This window comes from Gossypium arboreum, chromosome 5, assembly GCF_025698485.1.
Source record: "Gossypium arboreum isolate Shixiya-1 chromosome 5, ASM2569848v2, whole genome shotgun sequence".
NCBI lineage: Eukaryota > Viridiplantae > Streptophyta > Magnoliopsida > Malvales > Malvaceae > Gossypium > Gossypium arboreum.
Window position 1 is genome coordinate 1,506,514 of NC_069074.1, and position 12,808 is coordinate 1,519,321.

General features: G+C 32.3%; 2 protein-coding genes across 2 annotated transcripts; both read right to left on the bottom strand.

Moving 5' to 3' along the window:
- Window positions 1–1,443: 1,443 nt before the first annotated feature.
- Window positions 1,444–4,784, bottom strand: LOC108486411 (mitogen-activated protein kinase kinase 2-like). Its single transcript, XM_017790462.2, has 8 exons — window positions 4,474–4,784; window positions 4,288–4,372; window positions 3,961–4,107; window positions 3,163–3,387; window positions 2,862–3,044; window positions 2,514–2,737; window positions 2,118–2,255; window positions 1,444–1,961 (listed from the first exon to the last, which is right to left on the bottom strand). Coding segments are annotated over exons 1-8 (1,086 nt in total). The 5' UTR covers window positions 4,557–4,784; the 3' UTR covers window positions 1,444–1,960.
- Window positions 4,785–6,656: 1,872 nt separating this feature from the next.
- LOC108486410 (pre-mRNA cleavage factor Im 25 kDa subunit 1-like) lies at window positions 6,657–8,863 on the bottom strand. The gene is made up of 7 exons (XM_017790461.2): window positions 8,420–8,863; window positions 8,270–8,315; window positions 7,692–7,785; window positions 7,543–7,616; window positions 7,370–7,456; window positions 7,178–7,288; window positions 6,657–6,955 (listed from the first exon to the last, which is right to left on the bottom strand). Exons 1-7 carry the CDS (start codon window positions 8,590–8,592, stop codon window positions 6,884–6,886), a joined length of 657 nt encoding a protein of 218 aa, XP_017645950.1. The 5' UTR covers window positions 8,593–8,863; the 3' UTR covers window positions 6,657–6,883.
- Between the last annotated feature and the right edge of the window lie 3,945 nt (window positions 8,864–12,808).

A 12,808-nucleotide genomic window follows, 5' to 3' on the forward strand; every position in this document is an offset into this window, starting at 1 on the left:
TGATCCAGAATCATTGCTCACCTGGTAACTTTTTTTCTGTTTTCCAAGTTGGTTTATGTAATAAATAATATTTCTTTGCATAGGCTAAGCATCGGCTACAGAGACTGATTATTGCCATGATGCAAAGCATTGGCTAAAGAGGCTGCAAAAGCATGCATTCATGATGGAAATATTGGGTACTACTGGCAGGAAGAATAGAAGAAAGCTTTCACCATTTGTGTCATCAAGTTGATGCTCATTTGGGAATTATACAACCTGTTGGCCCATAAAATATCGGTTCTACTGCTGTAGTTGCAATTGTTATTTAACACAATCGTTTCCAGATGTGGTGATTCAAGAGCGATTCTCATGCCTGTCTGTAGGCCACTAGTAAGACATGCTTTCTATTTTGAGTTTCATTTTTGGTTTCTTTGCCACTGGACTACTTATTTCGAACACAGATATTCAGGTTGCCTCTTTTTTCAGCCCGATAAAGACACTGAGAATGCAAGGATAGAAGCCACATAAGGCAATTGGAATGGTTTTCGTTTTGGATTTTTTTTTTTTTAAATCTTGCAACGTCTTCTATTGGTAGGTATTTCCAAACCTTGCCTTGCTGGAACTTAAACATTATAATTGATCATCTCCGACAAGCTTTTCACGTGGTGGACATATTTGAAGGACTTAATAACTTTTGGGATAATTGATATTCTCGATTTAACGTCAATTTCCAAATTTCTATATTGAAATACGTAAATATTAGCCGCTGTTGTTAATCATATTAACTAGTGATACTAAATCATTTGATTATTGGTGGTATTAAATATGATTATCATCTTTCATGATCCACAGGTGACACTGACATCGGATTATCCCAAATCCTAAAGAGATTTTGTTCCTCAAGCAATGATCGAGTCTTTATATTTAGCCCATAATGGCTTATGGGATGAAATTACCGACGAGGAAGCCTGTGAAGTTGCACAAAAGCGAATCCTCGGTTGGTGTGATAAAGTGTACTCAAAAGAGGGTAAGGAACTCAGACCCTGCTGCTTAAGCTGCAGGAGAGTACGTTTCAAGGCTTACTTTTGCTAAAGGAAGAGAAGACAAATTCAAGTGTCAGCGTGGTAGACCTAAAGGCTCTTAAGAATATTCAATAAGAAAACTCCTCCTCGAACTCTTGTAATTAGACTTGTCAAATTCTGTTCTAGACTTGAGACACTAATTCACTCTGCTTGAGCTTCAATCCGATTCAATTTCATTTGATCATAAAAAGCTAACACTCTAAAAGCAGACTTCATCCTCGAAATTGGAATCATAATGGAAGAGAAAAAGGGGGGGGGGGTTAAAAACAGAATTGTAGAAGACTATTATATTTTGCAGTTAAGTAGTAGTAGCTCTTTGGAGAGGATTTTTCTCTATAAGAAGACAAAGCATACAAGATATAACAGTCTTATATGGTATTGATTGGAAAGGTTGTCAAACGGAACATAACATTATCAGATGCTGAAAGGAACCTTAAATTTTTCAGAACTTGAATGTCAATGCATGCCTTGTTACAATACAAGCTTAAGTGCATGCATATGCATGCGCTGGAGGATCATGCAGTTTACTAGGCTAAAGTTCTAAGCCTGTAACACGTGATGCGATGATCCGATCAGAATTAATGCACCCAGAACATGAATAGACAGGTAAAGATTCTAATTCAGGAAGTTCATAAATTTGTTCTTGATATAAGACATCATTACCTTTCGAATTATGAAAAACATTAACAACACAGCAATAAAGGTGTACCTCACACTCCGAGCCTCTGGCAAGAAAATTTTTTGATAATCATTAAGGCTTAACTTTGGCCTTGTCATCACTACAGCCGCTCAAATAAGTCCTGCACATTACTTGCAACAAAAACTACAAATCTTCCATGCTCTTAGAACTTTGGTTTCTGCTGACATTAGAGTCTGATTGAAACTTGTTTCGTCTGAATTCTGCCAAAAAATGTGACACTTTTGTTTAGCTTTATTGTTATGTTTCAGATGTGAAGAAAAGACCGGATAAATTTTATCTCATCATAGTGAAAACAAGCTTTTGGACAGTTATATGACAAAAACATGTAACCAAACTCAAGCATAACATATACATACCACACAAGTTCTAGCGTTGCAAGTGGTGATCCTGCACTCTTGAAGTAAGATTCGAGGTCCACATCACAATACATGTTCAAGAAAGGCAGTCCCAGCAGCTCATGAGCTGACTTTCTTTCATTCGGGTCTTTCTTTACACTGTCATGGATAAAAGAACCCAAGCCAGGCTTAATTAAAACTCAAATGATAAAACAATTCTATAAAATCAAAGGAAAATTCCAACTGCAGAGGCTATCCCTCCAGTACCAAAAGGAACTAATAAATGATCTCTCTTGACAGAAGATCAATTTGACGAAAATATTTAATTAACAATATAGAACTCAATAACTCATTATAATGCAAAAATATTCTAGAACACCTTTTAGGGATTATACGTAACTGATTAAAAAAAATTACCATGCAGATATAAAAGAGCAAAATTCAGAAGAAAATCGATCTGAAGGTGCAGAAGGTGGTGGTTGTTCAACAATTTGTTCCATGAGCTCATAAAAGTTAGTCCATCCTTCTGCCTGATCAGGTGGGGAATACGGGAATTGACCTGTTGCACACTCAAGCAAAACTAGCCCCAGGCTCCAAATGTCACTTTTACTTCCATACTTGTCACCAATAATTCTCTCAGGCTACAAAAGAAGGTAATCAACATCAACAAAACTAATAACTTTCAAACAAAATAATAATAAAATAACCTTAGCCACCAAAACAAAGTTTCTTTTCATCTTTTGGTACAGTCAATTAATTACTTACAGACATATAGTTGTATGTGCCAACAAATGTGTTTGCTTGTCCTGAGGTGCTTGTCATTATTGCACTCACACCGAAGTCAGTAATTTTGACTTCTCCCCTATGATTTATTAACAAATTAGATGGCTTTAAGTCTCTGTGGATAATATGCTTTTCATGATGAAGATACATCAAACCTTTTAGCACCTGCAATAACAAGAAGAATATAAAATGAATACCAGAACATCTGGTACATAGAATATAAAATGAATACCAGAACATCTGGTACATACTCTTGATTTCTTCGAAGTTCAAATGTACCAACCTGGTTACATATTGCAGCAAGATAGGGCTCGGGAATGGATTTAACCTTTCTCAGAAAATCTGCTAGGGATCCACCATCCATATACTCCAAGATAATTGAAATGGCTCCATTTTTATAAAAAGACTGATAACAAACAACAACATATGGACACTGAGATGATTGATTTATTTTCAATTCCTTTGCAATCTGCTTGCGAGCTGACTCTTCAATATTCATTTGAATAATCTAGCAAAAGAAACCGTGTCAGGATTTACCATGAGAGCAACAAGGAAATGCAAAACTCATAAGAAACACAACTTTTTTTGAATGGTTATTTGGCTAGCTCCAATTCTCAAAAAATAACATGATCTGTTTTAGAAGAATGGCTTCTATAAAATCAAGAAAGGCTGAACATTCATTTACCAATTCATAGTGTAACCAACAAGAGAAGCATCTTTTTAACAGTAATAGATCATAATACATCTGTCAAGCATGATTTAGGAGAGATTTTTTGTTATCATTCATCATGATTAAACCTATCAATAAGTTTCCAGGAATCAGGCCCTCATTTGAATATACGTATGAGGTAAATGGATAAATCCGTCAACAAAATTCAGACATTTTAATTAGATAACCACATTCACACTATGTAATTTCGTCTCCCTACAGGTGATATGTGCACATCATGCAAATGTCATTGAAATTTGAAATGGCAATAATTCTTGGTAAAAATAAAACAGACGGAAATTTTAAAACAAAAAACACGAGTGAGAATTCAGAAAGTGTTAAAACACTTAAACTTGGCTCTTGGATATTTACCTTCAATGCAAAAAATTGGCCAGTCCATTTGTGTTGGACCAATTGCACAATTCCACCATTACCCTTGCCGATAACTTTAATCGCATCTATATCATCTAAATTCAACTGGTCGTCCGCGTCAGTTTCTGATGGCTTAATAGGCGGAGGCTAAAAGCAACAAAAAAAGAAAAGAAACAGATTAAAATCTTCAATAAATGAAAACTCTAACTAAGATCTTCTAAACTCGCTAGACGGCAAACATCTATTGAGTCAAGAGAATCTCAGCAATGAAAATTGTTAAACTTAAGAAAAAAAGCAAGTTCATTGAAAAAAGAAAAAAAATCATACAGCTTCAGATTCGGATTCAGATACAATTCGAACTCCATCCTTGTTAACGAGGAGATCGCCGTCTTTGAATGTACCGCTCTCGGTTCTGCCATGAAAATTAATTTTAACGCCAAAATCAAACTTTAAAAATCCTTATAAGAAAGTAGAAGAATTTGAAAGTGGACATAAATAACTAATCATGCTTACAGAAATTTGGCGAAGGAGATCTCGGCTGGAGGAGGAAGAGAGAGCTTCAAATTAGGGTTTACAATTCCCTTTCCCTTCTTCATCTGAGGTTTTGCTTCTTCTTTTTTTCCAAAAGTGGGAGAGAAAAAAAAAAGGTAGTTGAGAGTGTTTCCTTCAATGGTTGCTATTTATATACATATATAGGGAAGAGGAAAAGAGAGAAGCAGACCAGTCTCCTCCACGACCACGAGGAAGATGACCTGACTTCACGTTGACTTTTCTTTTAATAATTATAGAGTCGTAATTTATTTTTTAATTCTTTAAAAATAGATAATTTTTAAGAATTTCATTAAATATATATATATAAATTTCGTCCCAAAAAATATATATCAAATTAATATTATAAACTAGTCATGGTAACATTGAAATATTAATGGAAAAGCCAAAATAATGATTACATTTTTTAATTTAAATGCCACACACAAAAAACAAAATTATATTTTATAAGTACTGAACAAGGAATTAAGAAATGGATTAAAATTAGAAACAATGAGATTTGAATATAGATTTTCAAAGCTTCCAAATGTAAATGCACTACCATTGGCAAACAGTTTTAAAAGAAAATTTATTATTTATAGAAAAAATCATTTTCACATTGGCTAGGTGGATGAGAACATATTCATATTTAAATATAAATATATATATATATATGAAAACGGGGAAAGTTACCATATAAAATCATAAAAAAGACCCAATGGATTAGTGTCATTTTTGGAGAAATTTAGATTAATGAAATTACACACAAGATGATAATAACGTGTATGAACGACCCAGATTCTAGAAACGAAATTCAATATTAGAAAAAGTCAGTACCCAATTTCCAATCAAAATTAACACTGTTTTGGACACAAATTTTCCACGAATAAAAACGATAGCAGTCTATGAGACGCCTTTTGTATTATAGTTGAATTTTCAAATTCACAACCAGCTGAATTAAAATTTTAAGTACTGACAAGTTGTTCTACCACCTTTTTAGCTGGCCGGTTATTGACTCTGGAAACAAATTTTTGATGCGATTAATATTGTGTTCATCAACAATTGCAAAAGCAGCCATCTTTATGGCGTAAGCGTTTCGATAGGACATTTTCTCTATTACGTGACAAGCTTTAGTAAGCGGTACCGCCATATGCTACAGTAAACATTTGATGGAGTCGAATTAAGTTAAAAAATTTTAAATTAATTAAGTTGATAAATTTTATTTTAGTAATTGAATTTAATTTAAATTTTTTTGAATTGAGTCAAAAGTTTCATGTAAAGTTAATAAATTCTATTATTTATATTCAATGTTGTGTTTATAAGAACTGATTATTTAATTAATAGATGAACTACAAGATTATTTAACTACATAAGTAAGCTTGATGGGTAAACATTTATCAAGACGATGTAATTTTATATTTTCTTGTTCGTTTGAATAATTTAAATTGTATAATTTATATTCAAGTTAACCCAAAATTTTAATTTTTATTTGACTTTATTTGAATAAAATCGAACTATTTAATTCAAATTTAAATCATTTATCAAACTTTTCAAATCGAATTGGATATTATTCACCTGTACATTTGGTTTCTGGTTTACCCATGTATTCCTTTTGTTTCTTCTTTAAATAAGTACTGTCTATATATTATGATTTGAATTATATTGGTATTGTATTTTGATATTTATTTTTTGATTGTATTTTGTGTATAATATCATGTTTTCTATTAATTAGTAATTTGCAGAAAGGAAAAGAATGGCACATCGAAATTACGTAAAGAGGCTAAAATAAAGGTGACGTAAGAAATTACAAGTTGGTTCCAAATTACTACAATGTTTGTTTCGATTGTACAATGAATCCACTTGAAACCTGCAAGCACATCACATAATAGTTATTGATCAGTAATGACTATGGCACCCACTTGGTTTTCTGCAGTCTGTGGAACCCTTAAGGCTGTCTGCAATTTATGATCATAAAGTTTGGCTTCTTTTTTATTGGTCAGAATGACATAACCTTTGACTAATAACTATCATAGTGGACAAAGGGTAGCTTTTTTTGTACTTGCCTGCCCGCCGACGTGGGTGAAACACAATCTTTCAAAATAGAATCAAACTATATCCATATATATTAACTCTACAATCTAAACATTGAAACATCCTGGAAATGAAAGTCAAAACCAACAAACAAGAAGATAAATTTGATATTGTCGAGCTCAATGTTAGTGTATCACATCTTGTAAGAAAACTATGGTATATAGCATACTATATACAAATGTACTGGGAATTCCATGAAAAATTACAAACCCAAGATTGAAAACCCATTACAGCTGCAGCACACATATTCTCACCGTTCCTATTACTTAACCTGGAAGCAACGATTGTGGTAAACAAGCATGTTCTAAATGTCAACAATGTTGATGGTGAACTTGGATAGCAACTGCGGCACTCCCGATATTATCGGTCCATATGTCTACAAAAACAAAACATGAAATGCATAATTACAACATCTATAGGGAGCAACAAGTTCGAAGCATAAATAGGACAGTACAATGAAGCTACCCCATGAAGGAGGTTATTTATTAATATATCCAGAAAGGACTTGTCAAAGTAATATCAAGTGTTATACAAAGCACAATGTTCAATTTAGTCTTGATTGAATGCTCAAGCACCAATTTATAATGTTAAGTTGTACCTTGTGATTTTCATGAACCTGGCGCAATGGAACTGCAAGCAATTTGAGATTTTTGGGTACGATAAATTTTTGACTCTCCGGTAACCTCACAAGGAAGAGTTTGGTGCACTCCTATGGAATTTAGATTAACATGAGAACGGAGAAAGGTATGGCATAGCTGCAGAATCAATATAAATGTACCGACCGACAAACCTTAGGCTTTTTCGCTTTGGATGGCAAGTATGGATACATTAAGGTTTCGAAATCATGCCGCCACCACATGCCAAGAGATTCACCCACCTGAATATTTAAGAAAGTGAGAATTTTCACACCATTTCACAATAATACTTGCAAATAGAAATGGGGAGAAAAAAAACCTGCTTTACCTGCCATTCAGTTTCATTCCCATCTTCACTAGCAGAAAGCTTCCTGGAAAGCTTACGGTTCAGTCCATCAATATCTGGAAAGCACAAGAATGGTTAACCTAACAAAACTCAAGTCTGCAAAAGATAATTTCACAGAACTAGCAACTTACCTGATTCACCAGGCCTCAGACGACCACCAGGAAGCTTAAAGAAGGAATTCCTAACTTGCAACAGTAAAAGATGAGGGTGCTTGAACAACTCAACCTGATTAGATGACATTGCTTAAAGCATTTGCAAAGAACATAACTAAACTAATACATTCCCTCAGTCTTGCATGAAATATCTATAACGGTCGGATATGTAGACAGTCTACCGTTTATTAACAGTCGTATCTAAGTCCTAAATATCGATGTTCTCGACTTCCAGGAGGCGCCTCTAATCGACTAACAGTATGCCATGCACTGCAAGTCTGGAAGTGACTTTCAAAATTCTTTATTTAAGAAAAAATACAAAATAGTTCATATGTTTCAGCCTTGAACTAACTAAGTTCCCTAGGTTTCGACCAAAGTTTTCAGTAAGATCTCCTAACCTAGTCAATCATCGGTCATTCATATTACTAAGCACAGGGCACAAAATAACTTCTAGCCTAAACTCTACAATTCCTTCAAAAATTAAACAATTTGGAACATTGTCCTTAGTGTTTCAAAACTTCACAATCATAACAACCAGAAAAACAGAGCAACCTAACCAGAATAACTGCTTCCACGGAAGTCCTCAATCCATAAGCAGCATAACTGGGGGGGGGGGGAGGGAAGAAGGTTAAAATTGTTAAACCCATAAATATTTTGGCGCAGAAAAAGAACCCAATTGAATTGAAGAGAGAGATCAGGTGAAGTACTTGGATTTCATCCTATTGATACGATCGGACAGAGTTTCATCCTTGAAAACAATGGCTTCTTTGGATCCAAAATAGTAACAACTTAGTGGGTAAATATCCACCCTTTTACTATGATTATCGCTGCTACTATCGTTGATTGCTTCTGCTTCTACTCCCATGTGAAGATCTCCCATCTTAAATTTTCCTAGTAAACTCAAACGGCAGAAAGAAAGACGGGAAAAGAAAAAAAAACAAAAAAACCAAGGGTGTCCGAATAAAGTCTAACGTGTCCTAAAAGCAGAGCATGTTCTTCTAACTCTAACTGTTTATTTTTGTTCGGTTGTTAAACTTGTCGTGAACGTGGCGCTCCACAGACATTTTGGTTTCTTACAATACTAGAACTGTGGTCTGTGTAAATTAGCGGCGCACACTGCATTTTGTATATTCATGTTTGGAATCGGGTGGGCATGAAATAGACACATCTCTGGGCCTAGACTTTTTCATTTTTGCCTTTGGTTCTAGGCTTCGGCCTCTGATAAAGTTCCTTCCCATGCATTAAAATAATATATTTTCAATTAATATGGAAAAAGTTCCGATTCGAGTCAAAAGTTTAAGTGCATAAATTTATATTATTAAATTCAACAGTATATTTATTGAAATATTAATCATTTAAAATGATGGTATATGAACTTAATATTTAGCAAAAGTGCAAAACTCTCTCTATATATTTATGGTCGTCCATAGGCGGGTTTTTTACTAAAATGGGATAAAAAAATAAAATAATACCAAAACAATTCAACCCAAAAATTATGTACCAAAATGGTACATCCTAGGTTAGTGCCGCTTATGGCAATGGCGTGACCACCCTGTCATTTTCTGTCACATTTTGTCATTTTCTGTTAAAAAAAAGTTAAAAATAAAAAAATAAAAAACTGAAAAAAAAAAGGGTTATATGGGTGCTAGAGGCGGCACCAGTTGTGCCTCTGGCGGAAGGAGGAACCGCCCATTATATTATTTTAAAATATACTATTTTCGTATTTTATTTTTAATAAAATAAGAAATAATATATTTTAAAAATAAAATCTAAAATTTTAAAAATACAAACAAAAGGGCCAAAATCGGGTTATTTACTAAATTAATAAAAAAATACTTAAATAATACATTTGAAACATTATGTACTAAAATAATATAAAAATAAAATACGAAAATAGTATATTTTAAAAATTAAAATCCAAAAATAAAAAATAGGAACAAAGTGCCAAAATCAAGGTTATTTATTAAATTAGTATTAAAATACTTAAATAATACATTTGAAACATTATGTACTAAAATAATATAAAAAATAAAATACGAAAATAGTATATTTTAAAAATAAAATCCGAAAATAAAAAATATAAACAAAAGGGCCAAAATCAAGGTTATTTACTAAATTAATAAAAAAACTTAAATAATACACTTGAAACATTATGTACTAAAATTGTAACATCCCGAAATAGGGCCTAAACGGAACAGTGGTTGCGAAACCACAAATCCGAGGTAGAATGTAACGGTCTAATTTTCAGTGGTGTCAAAAATGGTGATTTGAGATCACTAAATCGGACAAATAAGATTGAACAAGATAGTAACTTAATATTTATGAGTCAAGTAAGAATTTAGAAGAATTTGTGAAATGGTGAAATTAGTGAATTAAAATAATTTATTAGGTCAGACGGGTCAAAAGCGAGGTATCGAGACCTCGAATTTAAAATCGAGCTATAAATATTTTTATAAATATTTATGAAGTGTCATTGAGTTAGTATTAAAGTTTCGTTAGAAAATTTTGATGTTTGGATAGCTAATTAATTAAAAAGGACTAAACTGAAAATAGCTCAAAATTTGTTAAATTGTGAGTAAATAGCTTAAGTATTTAAAAAGATGGATTTAAAGAGCAATTAGACCCAAAGGTTAATGGCTGAACGGTTTGGGTATGAAATAAGCAAGAAAACAATGTGAACAACGGACAAAATTGGAATTAGCATAAAAGTTAATAGTTAAAAAAATGATGTAATTGAAAATCTAGACATTTCTTCATCTTTCTCAGCCAGAAACGCCGTAGCAGGTCTCCTATGCTGGTTTTTCATATTTTTGCACCATGTAAGTTCAATTTTTACTATTTCTTAGTAATTTTTATGCTTTTGTGACTTTTACAATTAGGTCCAATCATTTAATTCATTAGTTTTTGATTTGGTGGGTGAAATTGGAAGTTACCTTGGCTGAGTAAGGGTAGTTTATGATGAATTATTATGAAATTGAAGTTCTAATTTCATATTAAGGTTGTTTTATTAAGTCATTTTGATAGAAAATGGTATTTAGGACCTAATTGTGAGTAAAATTGTGAATTAGATGTTGGTGTTGAAATTCAGAATATCAAAGGCTGTGAAATAGTTTATAATGATAAAATAAAAGTGTTAATTTAGAAAAAATTAGTTCAATTGATGGGTGAATTGAGTAGGGACTAAATTGTAAAAACTGTAAATTTTGGGGTAAAAGTGCAATTTCGAATTTTGAACAGCATAAATTGTGAAGTGAAATAGAAATCAAATAAATGCTAGTGAGTAGAAATATTTTATATTATAGATCAAGAATCCAAAGAAGAATGAGGAAAAGAAAAAGTAAAGGACTAAATTGTAAGGTTTAGTCACATTTTGTATCAAGGTAAGTTTACAGTAAATAAATGCAATATTATTTTATTTTACATTATTATTGTCAATTTCAGCATTTATATATTATGTTATGAAAATATTTAAAGTCGAATTTAAGGTGAAGTGACAGAGGAAAAGTGTTAGAAAGCCGGTTGAACCCTAGGAATGTTAGGATATTAGGGTTGACAGGACGAAACGAAATGAGCCATGTAAGTCCATATTAGAAATATGGTTTTGGAGACAGGATTGAGCCATGTAAGTCCATATTATATATGACATTGGAGCAGAATAATTCATGTAAGTCCATGTCAAAGACATGGCATTGGCGAGGATATTGATGAGCAGAGAGCGACCCTAGTATCCTTAGTATTCCGAGTGGTTCAACGGGTCAGGATACGAGTTAAATTACAGTGAATTAACAGCAAAGGAAAAGTAGATTATACTTATGAAAAGGAAAGGTCGTAAGAAAAAGGTAAGGGAATAAAGAAGAAGATAGAAATTGAGAAGTAAAGAAATTTATGATGTTAGATGATATTATGCATAATTATCCATTATGTTGAATGTTGTGATCTATTTGCTTGTAAGCTTACTAAGCCTAGTGCTTAATCTCTTTATTTTCTTCTTCTTATAGTACTTATCTAGTCACTCGGGATCGAAGGAAATGTCGGAGGCCGATCACACTATCAAAGAAATAACTCGGTATAACTAGGCGTTTTGTTTTGGGTATGGCATGTATAGAAACTTAGCTACTTTTGGTATAATATGAATAATGAATGATGTGTAAATACTTGCTAGTGATTAGCTAAGAAATAGCTGATGATATACATGTTTATTAATATGTATGATTGAATGATGATTATCACATGAAAATTATGAAAATGTGAAAGTAACCTAAAACAGATTCAAGTAACAGAAATGATGTAACTTTGAAAAATCACTAAAATTGTAGAAACATAGTTTGAAGATGAATAATATATGAAATTAAAGCTTATTATGTATATTTTCTTATGGACTAAGCAAAACAGGTAAAAGTATTATATTTTATGATATATCTGAGTTTTAGTGAAACAGGGTCAGAGCGATTTCTGGATCCCCTGTTTCAACTTTGGAAATTCACCATAAATTGTACAAAACTAATTAGAAGGTATAATTTATATGGTTAGAATTCTTGTTGAATCTAGTTTTTATAGAAACAAACGACTTAGTCATATGAATTTTGTACAAGAAGAAAAATGGTTCGTAGTAAGAAGAGGTCAGTGCAGTCGAGTTTTGAAACAGGGGAAACTTTAACTAATAAACTGTACTAATTGGCTAAGTCAAAAATTCTAGAAAAAAATTAGTAGATATATATATGAGTCTAGTTTCATGAAAAATTTACGGATCTTAATTTCGAGTTTTGAAACTCGAGAAATGAATTTTTAAGTAACCATGACGCAGAAAAACAGTTTATTCCGAAAATTAAAATAAGTGATTTAGAGTTGTTTAAAAGGTAAGATAAGTTTAGTAACACCTCAAGCTTGACTCCGGTGATGGTTTCAAGGTAGAGGCGTTACAAAAATAATATAAAAATAAAATATAAAAATAGTATATTTTAAAAATTAAAATTGAAAATAAAAAATACGAACAAAGTGCCAAAATCAAGATTATTTATTAAATTAATATTAAAAACACTTAAATAATATATTTGAATCCATTCTCGTTTGTTTAAGAATGAATTCAGATGTTGATA

Coding starts and splice junctions, on each gene's coding strand:
- LOC108486410 (XM_017790461.2), bottom strand. CDS start 8,592: ATGGGAGATCTTCACATGGGAGTAGAAGCAGAAGCAATCAACGATAGT. Junction 7,617..7,691: donor TCTGAGGCCTGGTGAATCAG/GTAAGTTGCTAG, acceptor TGTGCTTTCCAG/ATATTGATGGACTGAACCGT. Junction 7,289..7,369: donor CCAAAGCGAAAAAGCCTAAG/GTTTGTCGGTCG, acceptor TAAATTCCATAG/GAGTGCACCAAACTCTTCCT.
- LOC108486411 (XM_017790462.2), bottom strand. CDS start 4,556: ATGAAGAAGGGAAAGGGAATTGTAAACCCTAATTTGAAGCTCTCTCTT. Junction 4,108..4,287: donor CTGAATCCGAATCTGAAGCT/GTATGATTTTTT, acceptor TGTTGCTTTTAG/CCTCCGCCTATTAAGCCATC. Junction 3,045..3,162: donor TTGCTGCAATATGTAACCAG/GTTGGTACATTT, acceptor TTGTTATTGCAG/GTGCTAAAAGGTTTGATGTA.